Genomic DNA, 21,759 nt, shown 5'->3' on the forward strand with positions numbered 1-21,759 from the left:
AGAACATCTCTTTTCTTGACAAGCGTTCTCTAGTGGACTTCTAAATGTGCTTGTTGAAGCAACAAATAAAAGCGAGCATCGATTATATTCGCAGAACGACATCACGACTGGAAGATTTGCTGTAAATGAGGAGAGGCCAAAGTGCGGAATGGGGGCCATTTGCGGCCCTCTGATTAACTTTGTTCGGCCTCCGACCACAATTCTGGAATGAAAAGAATCTGCATAGTAGGCCATTAAAGATGGATTTTTATTTTATGTTTCAGGAGAAAGTAACCCATGTTCTGTTTTGTTTCTGTTCTGTTTTTCTTGCAAGATTAGATTTTTTTTTATTAGATTAAATAGAATATTGCTTGTTGAGTTTATTATTGAGCAGATCAAATAAAAATGTGTAAAATAATAAATGTTTTATTTGCTATTATTAACATTATTATGACTATTGCTGTTGTGACCCCCAAGAACTTTTTCTGTTATTTTGGCCCCCAAGGCAAAACGTTTAGGCACCAATAGATTCACTCAAATTATTGATCTATGTTGCCACCTAGTGGCCGCTAAAATTCAATCACTCGAAGTTTCTGTTCTAAGAGTGGAGACAACCTAAGCGTTCAAATAAGGTGCACAGATTTTCCTTTTCTTGAAAAATAAATTTTTCAGCTACGACATTTTTAGTTAGGTTAATTTGGCTCATTAGAAAACTGGAATGATGTCTTACAGCTTTTAAAATATCTAATAACATTTCAAAGATCTCCAGGATAATTATTTGTATCTCAGCAGTTTTACATTGTTGCAAGCCACACTCTTTCCACTTAATCACAAAGATTTCATTTTACAGCGAGTTGTAGGGTGTGAAAGGGTTATGCAGGCACTTTATGCTTACCTTTACACCAAAGGTAAGCATAAAGCGCCTGCATATCAGCAAAGACTTTACTGCTTTCAAGAGCATTTGTAAGCAGTAATAAAGGCTTTCCTGCTTTCAAATGCTTTATAATTGGCCAGCTTTTTGGACTTTTGCCCATGTAAACAGGACAACTGTGTGCAAAACTGTTTAATGAGTAAAAAAAGTCACTTTGAGTCTTTAATAGGCTCATTTTAATTTACAAAAAATTAATGTCTGCTTGTTACACAGGTATTATTTCACTATTGATGTTAATACTTTAGTAGGAGGTATTTAGTTCATGTTTGTCCAAACACAACAAGAGAGCTTCTGAGATTTTTAAGAAGACAGGTTTTAAGAAGACAGGAGCACACAAACTGTACCTGTGAACACGGTGATGTGTTTCAGCAGATGATCTGTCATCCACACCCAAAGTGAAGTCGTCTTTAGATAACCTTTATTACAGGCTAATCTTAGAGAGGTGTTGCTTCACATGCAGATATTTGTTAAGGTAGCATGAACCTCAAACTTTTGCATTTGCTGCTACATCCACTAACATCTGTTTGTGTTACTGATATTTTATCTCATGGACCAACACAAAGTTGAGGATAATTGGAAAATGAAAATAAAAATAAATGCAAACATGGTTGTCATTTAGTTTTTAATTACAACTGCCAGGATAAAATGCGTGGGCCGAGAGTTTGTATGCAACCCTTCTGACTTTATGCTTTATAGACTCACAAGGCAATTTTAGCTTCAAATGTTTAATGACATATTTCTAGCAGGGTTGAACTGACCTTTTTCCTCTTCTTTGCAAAATAATTTTTTTAAAAGTCAACAGTCACAACTTTGATGTAGCTCTGGCTGCATATGTTTAGAGTTATTGTCCTGGTGGAAAGATAAAATCCTCCCCAACCTTTAGCAGCTGGTCTCCCTTCAGGATTTTTCTGCATTTATCTTGATCAATCCAATTTTCTCATTATCCCTGACCAGATTCTCCATCCTTGCAGGAAAAAAAAAAAAGAAAAAAAGTTGATGCCTTCACCTTGTTTTACAGTGGTTTCGGTTTGTTCATAGTGATGTTCAGAGCTATTTTTCTTTGGTAGAAATAACAGCGTGGCTCTAGGGCAGTGAGTCCATCCTTACAACTTTTCCCTGAGCTGACTGAGGCAAACTTTCTTTTTGCCACTCGTCCATGAAGCCCAGATTTGTGGACTAAACATCCAGTAGTGATAAGATGGCTTTACTAATATGTTGACTACTGAGGCTTAACAAGTTGTACTGGATTTTATTGACTGGTACAGGGATCTAAATGTAACTGGAGACAAAACTCATCAATTGCAATTTGTAAAAAAAACAAACAAACAAACTTGTTTTTATCCTTCTCCAACACAGCACATTGTATTGGCCTGTTACATAAAATATCTTAAGATTTGTGGCTACAATGTAATAAAATGAGCAAAGGAGAAAGTTTAAAGTGTATGCATTCTTTACAAGGCACTATAAAGAATGACTAACTGCACTTAGTCATTCTCCAGTATTCAACAACACACAAATAACAGGAAAGAATAATATTTTATTACCCTTTCATGAACATTGATTTGGACATTATTTTTACTCCAAACCCAGTGTCAAGATGGTGCAATGGATAACGTGGGAACAAGTGACTGGAATTAATGTTTGCTACCGATGCTCATATAATATTGTACAGTCGTTCACAGAGTAATAGCTGAAAAGTAATTACTTTATGAGACATGAAGATACCCTCAGCACAGTGAGAATATAAAGATCATTTCAACAGTTGTTGCATATACTTACAAAACAGCAATGCAAATGCAAAAATTAAAATAATAATAATAAAAAAAACAGCAGAAGTACAACTAGTAAGGCATTAGGCGAATAAACATGTGTGCACACAATCACTGACATATCAAGGCTAGTTTTTCTCCGAGGTAGAGAATGTCCATTATAAGACACAACCTTTAAGTGACTAAGTAATTCAGCATTTTCAAGCTGAAATTATGGAAACAACGACATTTTCTTTTCACTGATTTTTTTTACCAAGCTGCTTCCCTTTTCTGAGAATCCGTAACACAGAAGATGCAGAAATGTGGGCGAAAGTTTCGACATCAACATTGCCCCCCCCTCCCACTCCCCCACAATGCTTCCATGAACAGACTTACGCAAAACAGATAAGCACTTGTTATTAAGGCAATAATTTGAATGGACTGCGCTATAGAAAACGGCGTGTGGACGGGTAGGAGTGGGCTACAGACATCGCCAGAACCAGCCTGGATCACAGTGGAGGCTGTGTGGGTAGAAACCGTGTGTGCTGAGGTCACCACAGCGTTGGAAACTCGATGTGGGAGAAGCCGGGGTCCCTCCTCAGCTCCCAGTAAGTGTTGTTGCTGACCCAGGCGTCCTCCTTTGACTTCCTGTGGAGATAACATCCCAATCAGAGCCGCAAGATGATGCTGATAATGATAATGATGATGACAAAGTTATCTCACAACCTTTTAGTGACTGTGACATGATGCATGTAGGACAGAAGAGACAATAATTGTAACCCTGCAAGGGGGTTTTATTTCTTTTAGATTCTGGTCCCAAAGGCAGCAGTCAGCATTTTTTGTGTGGATCATTTATGTTCTATGCATTGAGATGACGTAAACTGGTGATCTTAGTTGAAACGTACTGTTCCGGTGAAAAATTTCCATACATTCATTGCCGACATTCATATTGATTTGGGGCTTATACTGCTTTGGGTTTTCAGAACATTTTTAAAAAGAAATGTTTAAATTTAATGAGATTTTAAAACTCTACGTGCAGCGTAACATACATAGAGGCCGACTGATATGTTGTTAAATGTCACTAACCAAGATGCAGAGAAGCCACGCACTTTTATTCACCACCAAAAAGCTTCTGGCGTAATTCTGGTTGTATATCACATGTATTTTAAATCTGCTGGTTCCGGACCAAGCATTTTGCCGTACCCTTCATCCATTCCAAATCCAGTTTTGATGTGTTTTTGCCCTGCTGGGATACATGACTGGGTCGTTGACATTTGTAGAGTTAGATCTCCCCATTACTCCACCACTCTGTACAACTCATCAGTGTCACTAGAAGCAAACAACCCCATCATGATACTACCATCACCTTACTTGAGAGCTTGCATGAGTTTAAATAGAAATCATTTCCTTTTGTCATTGTGACCAAACAGCTGAATCTTGTCTTGACTGTTCACAGAACACTTTTCCTGAATACATCTGGCTTCTGGTCTCTGTTTCAGCTCGCTGCTCTCTGAGTCTTAGCAGTTTGTGGCATGTCCATGGACGTACCATACCCAATTAATTTCCTTTTCTCTGAGGGTGACAGTTTGGATCAGATTGTTAAACCCGAGTGTTTCAATAGGACGATAACCCCAAAAACTAATTTAGATGAATCGGGCTAACGTGAAGCTGCTGAAATGGTCTTCCCAAAGCCCCAATCTTCTCATTGTGAAGCATTATAACAAACTAAATATAAACGCCAGATCTGTGCCGGGAAAACAACACATTTTAATGGTCTCTATAATATCGCTTCTGTTGCGTCACTGCAGTCAGCCAGGAGCTCCTAGCAACACGCTGCAGAGCAAGTAAGGGCGAAGATCTCTTACATGTCACGCAGCATTGAAAAAAAGTATGTAATCTGTTTTTGTTACATTTTCAGACTTCAATAAGTCGATATCTGTGTCTGTGACATTTCTGGTTCATCAGTGAGCTGCAAACACAGTTTCTCATGTTTCTCAGGAAAAAAAAAAAAAAAACTTGAGGCAACAATGACAGCTGAACCGCTGACCTGGGCAAAAATATCCAGGACTCTATATCAAAACTTTCCTCCAGAACAACAACTATCCTTTCCTTTTGTGCACGGATCTGACACCAAGTGACTGTCACCTGACGTTGGTGTTGAAGACCAAGCTTGTTTCTGAGTAAAAGAGTTTCAGTCGTCTTACTTTCTATGGTATCACTGAAAACACAGAGATTGTCTATACATTGTGTTTGGTGCTATGTTGGTGACTGTTGTGTCTGTTGAATGTGCTGTAGAGAAATGTAGGGGGTCCTACTTCGCAGTGCTCTCAAGAAAATGGCAAGTTTATGTTTGGTCAATGATCCATAAAATACCTGAGTGGCAGAGTGGATTTCATTCATATGGACCTTTTTCATTTCCTATTATCTGGTTAGTTACCAGCGTTATTAAGGCTTTTTAACTTGATGACCAATGTTGACTGAAAACAAAATGAAACACCGGCATTACCACTGTGTTATAAAACAATCCCATCTCACAAGTGAATTTAAATAGCAACTTGGTTTAGGTTTCACTAAAAGAAAGATGCATCCACCCCTTATTGCCCAAAATAATCTATTCAGCACAGAACACGGAATAATGAAAGTTTTCCGCTTGAACTGTAAGTGTATCTACTCGTGCTACCTGAAGAATTTAGGCTGATGTGACATGTTGTTCTCCTCCAGGACTCTCCGTCTGTCTCTCTGCAGCTGTTCAATCCTCTGCTTTTGTTCTTCTGCTGCTTCCAAGTCCCCCTCCTCCAGCAGTCTGCCAGAGACACACGCATTCATCATGCAAACGTGGTTCAACGTTTATGTTCAATTTCCAGATTTAATCTCCACACTGATTTTTTTTTTTTGTTTGGGACTCATTACCGTACGATAATTTAATAATATAACCAGAGAACCAATCATCTGAAGGGACTGAATTAGAGACTTTTTATTTTTATTTTTTTATTTTGATGGCCAAATCATGAATGTTTATTCTTCTTGTGCTGCCTGAGGACAGAGGTGTTACATCTGAAGCATCCATTTTTAAATGTGAGCTAAAATTAGCTTGCTCAACCTGCTTGCTATTTTTATCGGTTTTGCTGTGGTTATTTTTGAGTATGTGTTGAAGAAGAGCACACCTTTCTGACTCTCAAGAGCATGAGATTCAGAGTCCTGATTGTCAAGTGACATTATTATCTTTCGAGCATTTCAATATACCCTTTTTTTTTAACTATTCTTAGTGAAATATTATTAAATTGTCCATTTATGTCAGTAATTAAATTTAAATATTATATATCCTCACTCTTCAGTTAAAGGGATATTTAAAGCATTTTTGTCTGTCAACATTACTGAGGACAGCAAATGAAAATCTAAAATCGAAAAGTTATTTTCACAAAAATTAGATTGTTACATATAAAAGGATATTTGATATAAAAAAGAGGTCTATGAAGCAGCTCAGACACTGACCCTGACTTAAAAGTATTGACCCAACCTTGACAAAATCTTGGACAGTTTTGCTTTACATTCCCTCAAAACCGCAGGTATCCCTTTAGTTTGCACACATTTTTCAACCAAATGTCTTCCTTCCATTCAACCTCTCCTTATGAATTCAGCACAGTGAGTCTTTGCTAAATGTCTTTAGTAAAGGTCATTATCTTTAACAATAAGTCAATCTGTTTAAAACCATAACGTAGTCATAAAATAATATTTCTGTATCAAATCTTCTTTTATTTGTGTTTTGTAGTATTCAAATTCTAATAGAAACTGGATTCTAGGTTTACATTAGCTGCAAGACATTAAATTTGATAAAAGCAATTCTCTGAAATGCAGCCGTATCTCACATTTAATTGCTGCTAACATGCAGGCACATGCAGCTCTTATTTTTACCTCTGGTCCACTCGTAGTCTGGTGTCTGTAGGGGGCAGCAGCTGTTTCAAAGAGGGCTCCAGCTCATTTAGCTCAATTGCAAACTTTGTAAAGCCATAGTACTGCTCATAGTTCATTGGCATCGGGCCTAGACCGAAATGAAATGAGACACATTAACCAGGGGAATTACCAGAAGAGCTGATTGCACGCACAAATGGCAGACACATACTTGCCCTCCAGATGCAGGTAGCCGACGGCGGGTCTCCGCAGTAAACCGCTTCGTGCCACTTCCCAAACAGTCTGTGGACGACCTTTCCTTTGACATCCGTAATGGTCCCCTCCACCTCATTTACGCTCGAGTTCCAGTATCTGGCCTGAAAGAAACGGCACCAGTAAGCGACGGCCGGGGGATGGATGAGAATGGACATCTCATGGTAATGCCCTCTTCCCGTCAGCAGATGATACTATTGTGTAAACAGTCCTCGCCCCCCTCCAGTGTGTGTTTGAGTGGGTGTGAGTAGCAGCAGGGATGGAGTGTGTGAGATGAGAAACGAGGATGCATAATGAGTTCTGACATGTCCCGACTTGCTATCCTGCACGGCTTTAGGACGTCTTTCAAGTGGCACACGCAAGAAGCATCACCCTGCTCCTCTTATCGGGGCAGGCTGATGTATCTCAGCAATTTAAAAACATGCAGGGCGATGCAGATGACGGGCACCGTCTGTGTGGTTAGTTCAGACACTAATGAAGGGCCAACAGAATTTACTCTAACACATTCAATTTACGGACAAACATATGGTGAAAGAGAATGATGCTATAAATAATAACATTATGGTCTTAACCAGGATTAATATTTCAGACTAGCAGAAAAGCTTAAACGCTGCTGCAACACTATTATAATCATTACGTAATCGAATGATTCTCTATGGCTGCAAAATGTTTGTTTTTATTTATTCATTTAAAATGACTGCAAGCAAAGTATGTCAGTTTAACATGGAGAAAGGTTAAGAAACTTGTATTCATTTTTCTGTGAATCACCATACAAGTGATTTAGACGCTTAGTATTCTTTGACTGTGGCAAAGTTTTGGAAGTATGAGAAGTTAAAGTTTTCCTTTGCTGTTAAATCTGAGAGGGAGGAGCACACTCACTAGCAAATTAAGAGCTTCTCTTTTTTTTTATTCCGTTCTTTTTGATGCACCGCCTGTACTGCAAATGAGGCGTCACACATCCATCCATCTTCCACCTGGCTGTCACTCGTGAGCAAAACACAGAGATACTTCAGAGTCTCTGCTTGAGGCAAAAACTGACCCCGGACCTGGAGGGAGCAGTCGACCTTTTTCTGCTTGACAACTGTGGCACTAAGACTTATAGGAGCCGACTTCATTCCTGTCCTTCACACATGGCAACAAACCCACTAGAAGATTAAGGTTTGAAAATGCAAAAAGAGCTTTGTAGAATTTGAAATATATGATTTTCCCTGACTGTTTCTGATTTTGGCCATTGCTCTACATTTCTTATTTGCAATATCTCATTTCGCATTTAATTCTTGGGATTGCTTTCTAGTTTTATATAATCATTCTGCTGATTTTTGTGGTCAATGTCCCAAGAACCAGGTGTGCATGTGCACATTAGACAACGGCATTCATAACCGCTTTTGAGAATATTCAGCATAATAAAGAGAAATGAAGTAGTTTGAAGTAATTTATTACTTGGCACAAAGGTGAATGACTAACTATTTTTGAGTTCTTTTGAAACTTTCTATAAAAATTAAAAGTATTAAAGGAAGCCCTTTAATTAAGCTGAATGTCTGATTTCTTTTATAATCAGGATGGCCATTCTTTCTTCTAACAGATTGTAAAAGCAAATGAGTTATTTTGTGTAAAAAAAAAAAGCATACAAATGTTTTTCAAGTGACTAACAATGAAAACACTAGGGCGATGACAAAAAAAAAATCACATTCATAATGTTTTGGGCTGCAAACCATATTTGAACAAGTGTTTTTTTTTTTTTTACACACAGATAGTAAAACAAAAACGTTCTAAATACATATTTACGATGCACATCCGTTACCAGAGGAGTGTTAATGATAGTAATGAAAAAAAAAAGTGCAAAACTTCACTCTGAATGCTTTCAGTTGTTTCCATCACCTTGATAAAAGCGATCTTGCATTGGCAAACGTTGCTGTTGGAGTTTCTGATTGAGACCTCCCCATAGTGCTCGATCCAGCGCTGACCACTGAGGATGTTGTGGATGCAGGATGTCACCTTGTTCCATTCATAGTGATCCCCAAATCTACAGTGAGCAATCACAACAATGTCATTACAACTGTCGCTCTTGGATTCTTTTTGTGTAAGAATGTCCACATAAAGATTTGCAGCTAACAAATCTTTAGTATGTATTGTAAGCGACAAAACGGTTGTCTTAATTTATTTCTTGGGTATTTTTTTAAATCTATTGTAGACATTATTATCCACATTTATATTGCGATCACAGCTTTAAAAACCAATACATGTCCTAAACAAACTGAAATGCACTGCGACTAATGGTCGAAGTGGAAATAAAGCAAAAACGTAGAGGAAAAATACAAGGTCAGAACTGCAGTAGGATTTATTGCGGGATTTGTATTTTTTTTGCTCTAGTTAGTGTTAGAGGGAGGATAAAAAAAGGTTGAGTCAATGATAATCAGAGCAAACAGACTTACCGTGGCAGCATGACATGAGTGGTACCCACAGGAACAATCTCCATCGATTTTCCCCAGAATTTGTTCTTACACCTCACATCTAAAGAAAGCGGTTTAACAAATTACCATCGATCCTACGCAGGTTGGGAATGAAGAAAAAGAAGAAAAAAAAAAAGAAAAACAAGCACAGTATTCACTTACCTTGCCAGAAAACAAAGTTTTTAGATTCTGCATGGCAAGCTGAAATAGGCGGGTGATGGCTGACCTGACGTTGTAGGGAAAAACACAACACATGTCTCTAACGTGTCGCACACATAACATTGTTCATTCAGGTGGGACTGGTTGCCTCAGACTGCAGAGCTGACAAATGAACCAAAAGCAATCCTACCTGCTCACTGACAAACCGAAAGCCTTTGTCTGGACGGTCGCATTCGTACGTCTCTCCCAGAACAGGATTGAAAGGTTTTCCTCCAGTCCTGTAGAAGCTGGAAGCGTATCCCGACACAACAAATGTGGCGATATAAATCTACACAAACAGAAACTAGAACGGTTAGAAGTGTGTGTGTGTGCGCGTGTGGTAATCTTTATGTCAGATTCAAACTATCCTGTGAATATTGTTCATCTTGCCTTAGTGTCCACTAACACTGGTGGAAAATTATTGCTGGATCAGATAGTACTGCAATAAATACTGGAGCTGAAAAGTCACCGATGCCTGCTCCACCTCATCGTTTAAAGTCAGAGCACACTCCCTCACTAACGCGACGTCTAAACAGTCTTTGTTGATGTCTCAGTGGATTTTTCTTTATGCATTTGTTGTGCTTCGACATAGATTTTCCTTATAGATTTTTTAGCCTGCAATGCACAACTTGTGGCAGCCTATTCTCCATGTACTTGTATAATTTCTCATGCATTGTACAGCAGACTGAATATATTACTCCACGCACAATCAATTTCTTAAAATTATGCATGATACTGTCAGCGTCATCGCAGATTTTGGTTGCAAAGGTCTCACACAAATTTCAATATGTAAAGTTTCTTCCTTTAAGAAAAACACACGAAATATGTGCTATCCTCGGTAAAAAAAATATATTTACTGACCGACAAAGAATATTTAAAGTGAGCACTTTTTCCTAAAGGGGCAGCCTTTGAGGATGCGGCGTCTCCTCAGAGCTTTAGTTTCCAAGCTGAGCTTCTGCCTCACCTTCAAACTAGCGCCAGCAGTTCGAAGGAGCTGCCGGCTAATTGCAAATCAGGTTTTGCAATTAGCAAAAACCTGAGGGAATTGTCCAGCTGCTGAGCTCATCACACCATACTAAACGATATTAAAGGCTTAACAGAGAAGCAATGTTGCAATGACTTCCAGAAGGAGGAGTGTCAGAAAGAAAAGGAATTTTTAAAAGAGGCCCAACTTCAAGGCCTTAATTTACAAAGTCAAATTTCTTTTAAATCTTTTTTGATATGTGGAGTATTTTTTATAACAACTGAACATTGTGGTATAAAATGGAATCATGTGCCTAGAAAATACATAATACTGCCCCTTTAGTAAAAGACAAAAAAAAAAAAAAACTAATCCCAAAGCAAAAGGGCCAATTTCCTATCTCACCATTCGTTCAAAGGGGTCCTGTGTGATAGCAGCTCTGTCCAGCAGCTCGCTGTTGTCCAGCTCCTCACAGAGTCTCTGCAGGGCGTTGAGGGGCTCGTTAAGATGCACAGGCATCGTCACCTTGGATAAATCTTTGCCTATGTTGTTTCTCAGGATGTTCCACAGGCTGATTGTGCTGTTGGTAGGGCTGGGTGTGGGCAGACAGGATCTACGTGTACAAAGGGCAGAGCCTTCTTCCACAGAACCTGCATCGGAAGAATAAGACGGATAAAGCTTGTAGGTGAAAGGTTCTCAGAGAGGGAGAAGCCATTTACCAAAGTTTTTTTTTATTTTTATTTTTATTTTTTTTACCAAATTTACCTTTGGACCTGCACAGCGAAAATTACCTGCGTTAGGTCTTTCACTCTCTGTCTCGTTGCTGAAATTGTCCATCGAAACGTTGTCACTAATGTCACTGATGTATGAGTCATCGTCTGACGCCTAAAGGAAAGGACATGGAGACCTCAGATAGCAGACAGCTGACATACTTGCACAAAGGATGTGGACAGGTCTCTTTCAGCATCCTGTCATGTCAGCACTGGTTTTAATAAGTTGAGATGAAGGCTCTCTGAGCACACAGTGGCAGAGCTGCAGCTCGCCTTGCTGTATTTTTAGATGAAAGTAATTAACCTCTATTTTCACATTTCTGCTGCTCAAGCTGCCATGCTAGTATGAAGTATGAGGAGCAGATACAAGGTTAGAAAACATTTAAATGCTTATTGAAATCCTACATCTTCCTCTATGCAATATAACCATTAATTGGCAAGTGCTCCTTTAAAAAGTAGTGTTGAAGTAGTACATCAAATGTCAAAAATCTGTAATATTTCTCTTCAGTGTACTTGTTTTTCTCTGCAAAAACAAATAAATTATTGCTGAAGAATTGCTGCAACGCACCGAGATATTTCTGCAAAGAGGGAAAAAAAATGTCTCTGAATGCCAAAAGTAATCCTCATTTCATTACCCAGACCCGACTGTGAGGCACAACGCCACACGGGATTGTTCAGTTTACCAACCAAACTTACCTCATTTTCAGAGGAGCTAGCCGACAAGAGAACCTCTTGTGCGTCAAAGAACTCTGACAAAGACTCTGCAACTGAAGCTCTGCTCTCATTGGAAACCTGGTGCACAAGAGGATGAGGGTCTTCTGCTGAGTCCTGCTTCTGAAAGGAGCGACAGTCATAGTCATAATAAGAACGAGAAAAAAGCAAATCAAAACTCCAGTTGTTTAGGACAGTGTTTCCCAACCCTGGTCCTCAAGGAACACTGCCCGGCATGTTTTAGGTATTTCCTTGCTTCAGTCCAGCTGATCGATGACAATACAATGAAAAATCAATCGATGACTGATTAACAGGCGTTTGCTGAACTGCAATCAGCTGAATCAGGCACATTAAAGCAGGGAAACCTCTAAACCATGTAGGACAGTGTGCCTTGAGAACCAGGGTTGGGAAACACTGGTTTAGGACACACAACACCTTCCACATCGATTGACACTTGTGGTAAACCTTCGTAAAACAGGCTCATCTTCTACTGCAGCAGCAGAACCTCACTCTATGCGTTTGATAACAGTACTACCTTCACGTTAAAAAATAATTTCTTTCATGAAATTTTTAAAGCGCTACTGGGACTTCAGCTGAAACCATTTAGTCAGGTTAGATCTGGAAATTTCAGAAACAAGCACCTGGCTTGTGTTAAAAAAGGGCGAGTGGGACAGGAAGTACCCTACATCAACTTCGCATCTTAACCAAGGGTGCCAATAAATATGGAGGGTTTGTATTACAGTAAATATGTAAAAAGATGTACGTTTGGCATGCAGGATAATGAAAAACACTGATATCAAGCGTCGTCTATCACAACATGCTCTATGAGTTGATTGGATTTCTTCTTTGGAATAAATTAGGAAAAAAAATATTAAGCTAAAGTTGAAGGTTGACACAGAAAACCATGGAGTTTTACGAACAGAAATGGTTAGTAAAACTATGATGAATAATTTAGTTTCACAGATTTCTTTTTGCAGGGAAGTGGAGTTTTGGTGCTGAATCTCAAAGGTCTCACAAGAGTTTTGTCTCATTTCAGAACTTTTAATATTCCGTGGCAGCAACACTATTGCACGTTTTCTCTTTTTAATGAAAGAAATTAAATAAGATTGTTCAAAGTTCATGTTTATAACACGATCATCTGTCATCTGTGTGGTCTGACTCATAATCATTTTCTTTTTGGTCACTTCTGGACATTATAATACATGACACCATCTTCATTAGAACACTTTTCTCACTGGCATTTTAATGTTTTAAGGTATTAAGGTTTACAGGTATGAAGGGTTTTGTATGCATATGTGTGTGTGTGAGTGTGTTAGATTGCATGTGTGTCTACTGTGCATTGTTGTCAGTCTGTACACTGTGAGCTTCTGTAACCAAGGACAAATTCCTTGTATTTTTTGCCTTGTATGTATACTCGGCAAAAAAAAAAAAAAAAACTTGACTCTGATTCTAGACAACATTAGGTAAAGTATTTTTTTTTTGAATGAAATGACCTGAATTTAATAAAATAGGATAATAATGACAGAACTTGATATATACAGAGGTGAGGAAGGATAGTGAGATTAGATCTGCATTACCCTGTATTATTTCTAAAACTGGTTAATTAACCTGGACTTAATCCCAAAAGAGGTGTTCTCATTTCCTTTTGTTCCTTCGATAATTTTCAAGGGATACAATGAACAGAATCAGCTCCCACTGTCTGCAAACCTGATTAAACAACAAAAAGGTTTACTTTAGTAGACAATGGGGAGTTTGAGGTCTTTTTCCAAGCTGTAATGATTTGTACACAGTGAAAAAAAAAGAAAGAAAGAAACTTAACATGCAACTTGTATTTTTTTTTAATCCTTATTGCTGAGTGTAAGGAGTGGAGAGAGAGTTCACTGATATGGGTGAAACTCAAAAAAAGGGAGATTAGTAATAATGATGGGATGGGGTAGAAACCAAGTCGCTGCATTCCTGCACCCACCTGCACAGGGGCAGGGAGATTTATTAGTGAGGGCTCTACGATCTGGGACTCGGCATGAATCTTGTTCAGGCGCTCTCTCAGCTCAGAGTTCTGCGCAAAAGCCTGGAAAAATAATCGGTGTAAACAACGTTTATGCACACACACCCAATCCAAACTATGTTGAAAACAGCAGAAGTGCTTTCCAACATGTCTTTTTTTTTGTTTGTTTTTTTTTTCAAATTGCAAATCTATTACGCTCCACTGGTTTAAAACAGATGTGAAGGGATCAGGGGAAAAAAAGAAAATAGTTGGCACGATAAACACCAACATTTTAATGTGGCCAATAAACAAAGACATTCCTTACCCCACGTGAAAATTTATTTGTGCCTTGTGCCAACACATTTACTCACTGATTGCGTGCCAATAATTGCGTGACGCTATAAACAGAAAACAGAAAAAGCCTCCAGGTGGGAGGCAGCAACTACAGGACACAATAATGTTGAATGAATCCGGTCTTATTCGGGTGGGCAGACATCGTATTAGGAGGCTGTACAGCAATCCCGCTAAAAAGGCTCATCAATGTATCACGTCTAACAGGAGGTGTGGGAGGGCGAGGAGGAGGGGGGAAGCAGAAAGAGGGTGAAACACCTAAGCCACTTCCGCCAGCTGAGAGAGAGAGAGAGAGAGAGTGCATGAGCCGCCGCTGCCGCTTCACCTACCGCCGCCAGGGTGTTCTTCAGATTGACGACTTGTGGTGAGGTTGGAGGGTACGAGTCGTGATCCAGACACTGCTTCAGTCTCTCCCTCTCTGATGTCAGCGAGCTCAGTACGGATTTCATGGTTGTGTGCACTGAAGCAATGAGAAAAGATTCAAACATGAACCCCTTTTTTGACACGATCTCAGAACCGTGCACATCTAATGTATTTGAACATAACAGACAGTCACTTAATTATGGTTAAACAGGAAGATTGGATTATTTTCTTCAGTTAAACCGTGTCACTCCCCACTGTGCAGGGTATTTTTGGACACTCATTCAACAGTCTGCAAACTTATTTTGCAAAACAAAGAATAATGATGCTTGAGGTTAGTGACCACTTGTTAGACGGAGTAATTCTCTCCTCGAACAATGTTGAGTTGTCAAATTTATGTTATGTTGTAAATTTCTCCTTTTATTGATTTTTAAAAAATGTATCAATCATTATATTATGACCACATGCCTACTACAAACCCAAGACACACCTCTCTTGGACACAAACATGTAAGACAAGGCTGTACTTTTGGTTTTGACCGACTCTGTAATTCGTCTGGAAACACTTTTACGCAGACAGTGAAACAGCGGTCCTGCTGTCTGACCATCTTGACAAAACCTCTATCAAGATGGAGGTTGCTTCATCTTGATAGAGGTTTTATCTTGAGGTTGCCAGATTGGTTGCTTGCCCGTCACCAAACACTGTGCAAGCAACCAATCTGGCAGTCATGCTAAACGGGTCCCATCGTATTATATCACTTCCAATAAATAGTGGTGATGGTGAAAGATCCCAGCTGAGGGATGCAAACAATACAATGAAAAATCAATTATTGTTCAAACTTGTTAAAATGATAAATAAGTACCACATATATGATTGTGTCTGTTCTTATTCTTACAACCATCAAGAAGACCAACATTGCATTTATTTTAATATACAGCTACAAAATCAATGTTTTACAATTTTGAATGAACTACAAAACATACCTTGATTTAATCAAATACAATTAGACGTGAAACTTCCTCCTTTGTCTACACTTAATATTTAAAGTAAATTTACAGTTTTTAGTCAATGTGTTGTACCTGTTATCAGCATATGCTACCAATTTAAGTATCAATGATAGACTTAGATATACAACGTCCGTAAAAATAGATCTTTAGGGTGAACTATTTTCATAATTTTGGTGGAACAACATCTTTTTGTTGTATTTACAAAATACACTGGTTTTCAGAATTGCCTCTGAGAGAGATGAATCAACAGGCTTCTCTTGGAGAAATCTGTTTTGACTTGCACCACAGCAAATTCATATTCATATTTCTCTATAAATGCTAAGAAGCTACTTGTAGTCCTCCTCTGAGACAACGCAGCTCTGCTGTTCAGCAGTAAATCTAATGAAACTGCTAAATTCAAGTGGTTGCTTCTCAAAGCAGTCGTTGCACAAGGCAGGTGTCAGTGGATATTGTCTAACGGCTCTCACTTCTCCAACACAAAGCTTACAAATCACTGCCTTGCTTCAGCAGAAACTGACTCGAAAACGATAGAAAGCAGACATGGCAATCAGTTTGTTTTTTCCCCCACATGATAGAAAAATGTAATCATTTGCAAACAGAGGCTTGACTTAATAACTTTAAAAAAGATGAGGCTTTCATTTTAAACAGCAGTTTCCTACATTAAATCATGATGATAATAGAACCGGCTTTCTGAGCCACAGGGCACAGCACATTTGCTGAATTGAAGTGGATAACGAGAGCAAAACTGCAGTAATATTATTTAAATATAATGTTACAAAGACCGCAGAAAGCTTGGCCTTAGGTTAATATTTATATTAACCTAAGAGGTTAATATATATTTTGCTTTTTAACAGAAAGCAAAATCAATATTTTGTCCAACGTCAGGGGTCAGGACCCGATGGTAAACAAAAATCTGTTGAAATAACTATCACACAATAAAGACATATAATTGTGATGGTAAAACTGTGGGGAAAGGTTCATTAGAGACATTGCGTTACACCAATGTGTCAAACTTTGTGCTTAACTTTGATCAGTATCACTGTAGGCATTTAGTCTGAACCTATTTTCTAAAAAGTGGTTATTTGGTCTGAGTATTCTTCATCAGACAGAGAGAACAAATGCAGGGAAAGGCAGAGATCTGGAATGGACACAGCACTGTCAGCCTTTGGAGACAGACTGAATGCTCTGCTCTCAGTGCACAAAGCAGTCCACATTTGGCCAATTTTAAACAATCAAGCTCCTTTGTATCCCGGCATTATTGTGTCCGTGTGGCTGAATGCAGATCAGAGAAAGTTCTAAAGGAGAGAGCAGTCTGAGCTCAGTAAGAACATTATGGACATGATATCTATGTCCAAGATAAAAGTATGAGAACAGTTGAAAGCAGCTTCCTGCTCCTCTGACCCCCGACTGACAATATCATTAAAACGTTTATGGGAGTATATGCAACCTCCCCAGATGTGGATGAAAGTTGTAATGCAACTCCATGTTCATCATATGGATTTTTCATCATGAAATATTCAAGTTGGGACCACGGTCAAGATAAATTACTTCTAGTTGCTGTCATGATTATCCCCTGAGGTAGTGGACAGGACGTTTCCTGGACTTTCTAGGCAAAACTGAATTATTTGAAACACATTAAATCCTAAATCCTTTTGAACATTATGGATTTTTGGGGACCACCATTTTATTTTATTTTATTTTATTTTGACTAATACTACTATTACTTTTCTCACATCCCACATCCATGTTCCTCTGATCTCTGACACCAACAAGGAATTTTTATCAGCACAGTTATGGCTCTGTGGATATTGTTTTCTTTGCTAAAACATTCTCTTAAAAATAGTTTTTCTGTGAAAATCCTTCTAGATAAGTAATTTCTGAAATGTCGCACCACCAAAAACAAAACACCTCATTTAAAGTCATTTAACTTCTATGTCTTCTCTAATTTTAACAACAAAATTATCTTCAGCACATCTAAATGCCAAAAGGTCAAGTTGGTGTATAAATGACACACCAACTTGACCTATTTGAGTCAACAAGCAATTTCTTATTTGAGTTAACAAGCAATTTAGCTGATGGCAGAATGATAACAAGCAACTTGTCCTTGTTTGCAAGAATCTTAAACAGTTCAAGCAAAGCAGGGGATTGGTGTATTTATTTTAAATCAAAAAGTATTTAAATCCCTTATTGGAAACTACAAACTCACATGTGTATTACTGAGGGACACTATGCTAAAATCTGTGATGTCACCATGTACACAACATAATATGTTATTTAAAGTACAAATACAATATCCACTCAGATCTAGAATAAATTTAGGGCTTTATTTTAACAAGAAATAAAAATGATGTTGTTATTAATTATATAGGCTTTCAATCCAAAGGTCTTTTCACAACCAGATAATAACCAGACCCAACAGGTTGCAGAAGACTGACTGATTTGGCAAAAGTGACCAAAGCACGTGACAATCTACAGCAAGCTTTCCTCAAGCATCTCTTCACACTCTGCCATAAATCAACAGTTTTAACTCACAGTTGGTGGCAACGCGGCAGAAGTCCTCCTGCAGCTTTGCTACGTCGGACTGCGAATCCAGGGATTCGGAGTCGACTTTGTCGCTTCCGAGTGTGGCGGTGGAGAGATTGGGGTTGGAGGCATGAAGGCGGATCGAGCCAGAGGAGGTGCAGCTTGGTACCTGCGGAAAAGCGTTTCTATTTCACAAACTCACACCAGGTGTTTGGTCACACTTTATTGTCGTTCTGGCTACCTGCAGAGTGGTTTTGACATCTTTACTGTCGTTTTTATTGCGCCATTTTCTTTGAAGTCTCTTTTCTTTTTTGGGACTGTCCAATGTGGATGTCTAGTTAAGATAAAAGAAAAATCTAATGAGGATAAAGTTTATTTTTAAAAGAAAAGGACAGTTTCAACAACCTTTGCTAAATGGAAAATGTCTTTATATTTGGCAGCAGATAACTTGACAAAACGCAAGGAAGTTATTTTAAATACATTACAAGTCGTGGTGTTTTACAGTATTAGTATTGCAGTCGCTTCAATCAGACCTGTTTTTAAATGGTTAAAGCAAACAGCCCGACCTGTAGTGCTTGAATAGACGGAGCAGAATAAGTGCGGTGGAGAACTTCCATGCTCTGTATCAGGTGGTTCAGCTCCTGCAGGTAGGCCTCACACACTGTTAAGTCTAATAAAAGGAAATAATAATAAAAACGACAGAACAGGATACTACGTTAGCACATACCCCCTGGAAGATATTCACTGGTTTGGTGCCACTTTTGAAAACCCAAAAGTGGTATAGAGCTCAAAATCTTTTCCAATAAGAACAATACAATATAACCAGAAAAAAAAAAAAAAAAAAAAAAAAGTAGTTTTAGTTTTTCAAAGAAGAACATTGTTGTTCATGAAAAAAATTAAAGACAAAAGCAAACAAAAACGGTGCTGGAATATTAATGACAAGCCTTTGCTCACTGCATATTCTAGCAAAGTTTTGGTATTGTGAAAACAAAAGCATTGCTAAGCAGCTTGAGATGTTTTCAAAAAAGTTCCTTAATTTAGAAAATCATATCTTCTCAATAAACAGTGCGCTTAACTTCATAAAGCATGTCAACAGAATTATAATGACGGGAAACTGAGACAAACACTCCAGCTGTAATTACAGACTTCCTTTGTTCACTAACACCACTCAGTCAGTCTTATCTGATATGCAAGTCAGATTTTACATAAGCGTTGTTAGTGCTAAAGACAACATGGGGAGTCTTAAGACGACGTTAAATAGACTTCAAGACATATTGCTTGTGCAACATCTATACTGCATACTATTTATGGCTTTTATCAAATTATTTTGAACCTCTTTGTGAAATAATCATTTTATGAACAATTCCAACAAGTTATTGCTAAGAAGATTTAGATGTACAAATGCCTGAGGTTGCTGTGAATTTTCTCTAAACCACAAAATCCTCAAAATTATACATGCAAATCAAATTTTACATGCATCCCCAATGACATTTGGTTGAAACTCCTTTAGCAAAATGTACTATTTCTGAGATATCAAGCTTTTGGCATAATTCTGACTAGATGTCCCTTGCTGAGAAATGGTAGATTTTATTAGTACTGATTGGTTTACTGGCACAACCACCGCTTTGCATTGCACTTGGATTGTCTGCATTTATCAAGTATTGCAAACAATTTCTTGCACGGGGGGGAAAATAGATCACATGGAGTGGTAGCAGTCACAAGCCAGATCTCATTTCATTTCACTGTACTTTCTCCCTTCTCTACAGTTTGTAACAGAATGTGAAAGGAACTGAGGTCGTTCTGTTGAATTATTTACTAACTCAAGTTTAATCAGCCATTGTTAACACCACAAGACATAATAATTACTAGAACAAAAGGAAACAGAGATATGAGCCGTCGGTGCTTCAAAGCTGAGCATTAACTGAGTTGTTTCACCATCATTTGCATTTCAAAAACTGGGTTGACAGGCAGTACTTCTGCGGTGTTCTACTTAGCAGGGGAATTAGGAGTTTCTTTTAGTGTTGCAGAGCTCACACATGTCAGCGGTCACGGTCTCACCTTTAGAGCATTTGTCCATGTCATCTGACGACTGGAGCCAGGCAGCTACTTTCACCTGGCTGCTGGAGCTCAAAGGGAATCCTGACGCAGGAAGCACCGACGACTGCCTCCGTATAGACATGACCTGCAGCAGCAAGCAAACTCTAAATTACTGCACAAACAACTTTCTCTTATCAGGACATCTTTCTCTACATTGAGCAGTCAATATAAGTCTAATTGCGCGCTGTGTGTAGTCCTCGGGTGCACCTTCCTCAAGGAGGGTCCCTCAGCTATGCCAGGGGAGTTGGGGGAGGGGTACATGGGGAAGAAGAAGGATTTCTCGTTGGCGCACATGGCAATCTCATTCTGCCGGTAGAGCCGATGGTGGCGCAGCTTGGAAACCCATTCGTCAAACAGCTCCTGTGACTTAATCTGCCATCAGAGTTAAACACAAGGTCAAGGAGGTGGAAACGCCTGCAGGAAGTTATCAGCCAACATTTCCTCTCACAACCAAGACAATAAATTCATAAGTCTTTACTGTTAAGGAATCCAAAATCCAAAAGAACAGAAAAAAAAACAAAAAAAACAAAAGGAAACCATGCTGTTCTCCTGGGTGAGTTATTGTATTCATCGGCTTGGCTGGTTTACCTTCAGGTGATAGATATTCTCCTCGGCGTCAAGATCAATACACTTGGACTTCTTCTTAATGGCCATGACGGAGAGACCCACGTCAATGCAGCCATGCAGTTTCCCCTTCTCAATCTGTGAGGCAGCACCGGCACAAAATATCACAATCATATTTGATGGATTGTTAAACAAGCGCTGCGGGATGATGTGCAGTTTCAGAACGAAAGAGTAATCCCGTTATTGGCTCATGGAGGCAGACTTACTGCCCGGTTTAACAACAGTGACTCGAGTAAGTAAAACACACAACATCATTCATCACAATGATAAAGAGGCTGAGAGGAACTTAAAGACTTTTGTGTGAAGATTCTCATGTGTATAAGAGAAGATTTACAGAAGGCGCAAAGTGTTCTTTATGGTATTACTTCTTCAATTTTACCACATTTTGTCCCATTTCAGCCACACATACTAATGAATATTATTACATTCTATGCATGTAAGTATTCTGCATGTTTTTATTTGCTTCTTTGGGGAACAATAAACTTTGCTTTGAACGTTTCTTAAATCTCTTAACATGTGGCATACCAACACAAAGCACAACATCCTTTGGATGTGGAAGCAAAAGTATACATGGTCTCAAAACTGATCAAAAATTAACATTGAAAAGTTGGGAGATATATTCGTATTTGATCCCAAATTCTTCTGGTATCCCTGAATAAAATCCAGGGCAGGGCATTTGCCTCTCTGAAATGAAACGCTTGCCCTTCAGAAGGCAAATGAATTTGATTCGATTTGGATTCTACCTACATATGAAATCTCAGTATGAACTTAGCTGTCTTATGGAGGCCTCAGAAATTTTTTAGATAACATTAAAGAACAAACAGCATCATGAAAATGAAGGGAAAGGAAGCCCGATGCTAGATCAAGTCATATTTGTGTGTTTGAATGACAGACTTGCAGCTGT

General features: G+C 38.7%; 1 protein-coding gene across 5 annotated transcripts in view; it reads right to left on the minus strand.

Annotated features, from left to right (window-relative positions):
- Nucleotides 1-2,427: 2,427 nt before the first annotated feature.
- The window catches only part of osbpl3b (oxysterol binding protein-like 3b), a 41,244-nt gene continuing 21,912 nt past the window's right edge, over nt 2,428-21,759 (minus strand). For 4 of the 5 annotated variants that reach the window (XM_007569953.2, XM_007569952.2, XM_016680691.1 and 1 more), the window contains 19 exons: nt 20,820-20,933; nt 20,439-20,603; nt 20,193-20,316; nt 18,701-18,804; nt 18,376-18,468; nt 18,144-18,303; nt 14,574-14,704; nt 13,876-13,977; nt 11,895-12,032; nt 11,220-11,313; nt 10,834-11,078; nt 9,619-9,756; nt 9,432-9,495; nt 9,252-9,330; nt 8,698-8,842; nt 6,779-6,923; nt 6,571-6,697; nt 5,339-5,461; nt 2,428-3,306 (listed from right to left, as the gene is read on the minus strand). In XM_007569953.2, coding sequence (XP_007570015.1) covers nt 3,210-3,306; nt 5,339-5,461; nt 6,571-6,697; nt 6,779-6,923; nt 8,698-8,842; nt 9,252-9,330; nt 9,432-9,495; nt 9,619-9,756; nt 10,834-11,078; nt 11,220-11,313; nt 11,895-12,032; nt 13,876-13,977; nt 14,574-14,704; nt 18,144-18,303; nt 18,376-18,468; nt 18,701-18,804; nt 20,193-20,316; nt 20,439-20,603; nt 20,820-20,933 — 2,388 coding nt within the window. In that variant the 3' untranslated portion in view covers nt 2,428-3,209. The remainder of the gene's footprint in view (nt 3,307-5,338; nt 5,462-6,570; nt 6,698-6,778; nt 6,924-8,697; nt 8,843-9,251; nt 9,331-9,431; nt 9,496-9,618; nt 9,757-10,833; nt 11,079-11,219; nt 11,314-11,894; nt 12,033-13,875; nt 13,978-14,573; nt 14,705-18,143; nt 18,304-18,375; nt 18,469-18,700; nt 18,805-20,192; nt 20,317-20,438; nt 20,604-20,819; nt 20,934-21,759) is intronic. The other variant, XM_007569954.2, reaches the window with a different exon arrangement.

The sequence above is a fragment of the Poecilia formosa genome, unplaced genomic scaffold (assembly GCF_000485575.1).
Source record: "Poecilia formosa unplaced genomic scaffold, Poecilia_formosa-5.1.2 Scaffold253, whole genome shotgun sequence".
NCBI lineage: Eukaryota > Metazoa > Chordata > Actinopteri > Cyprinodontiformes > Poeciliidae > Poecilia > Poecilia formosa.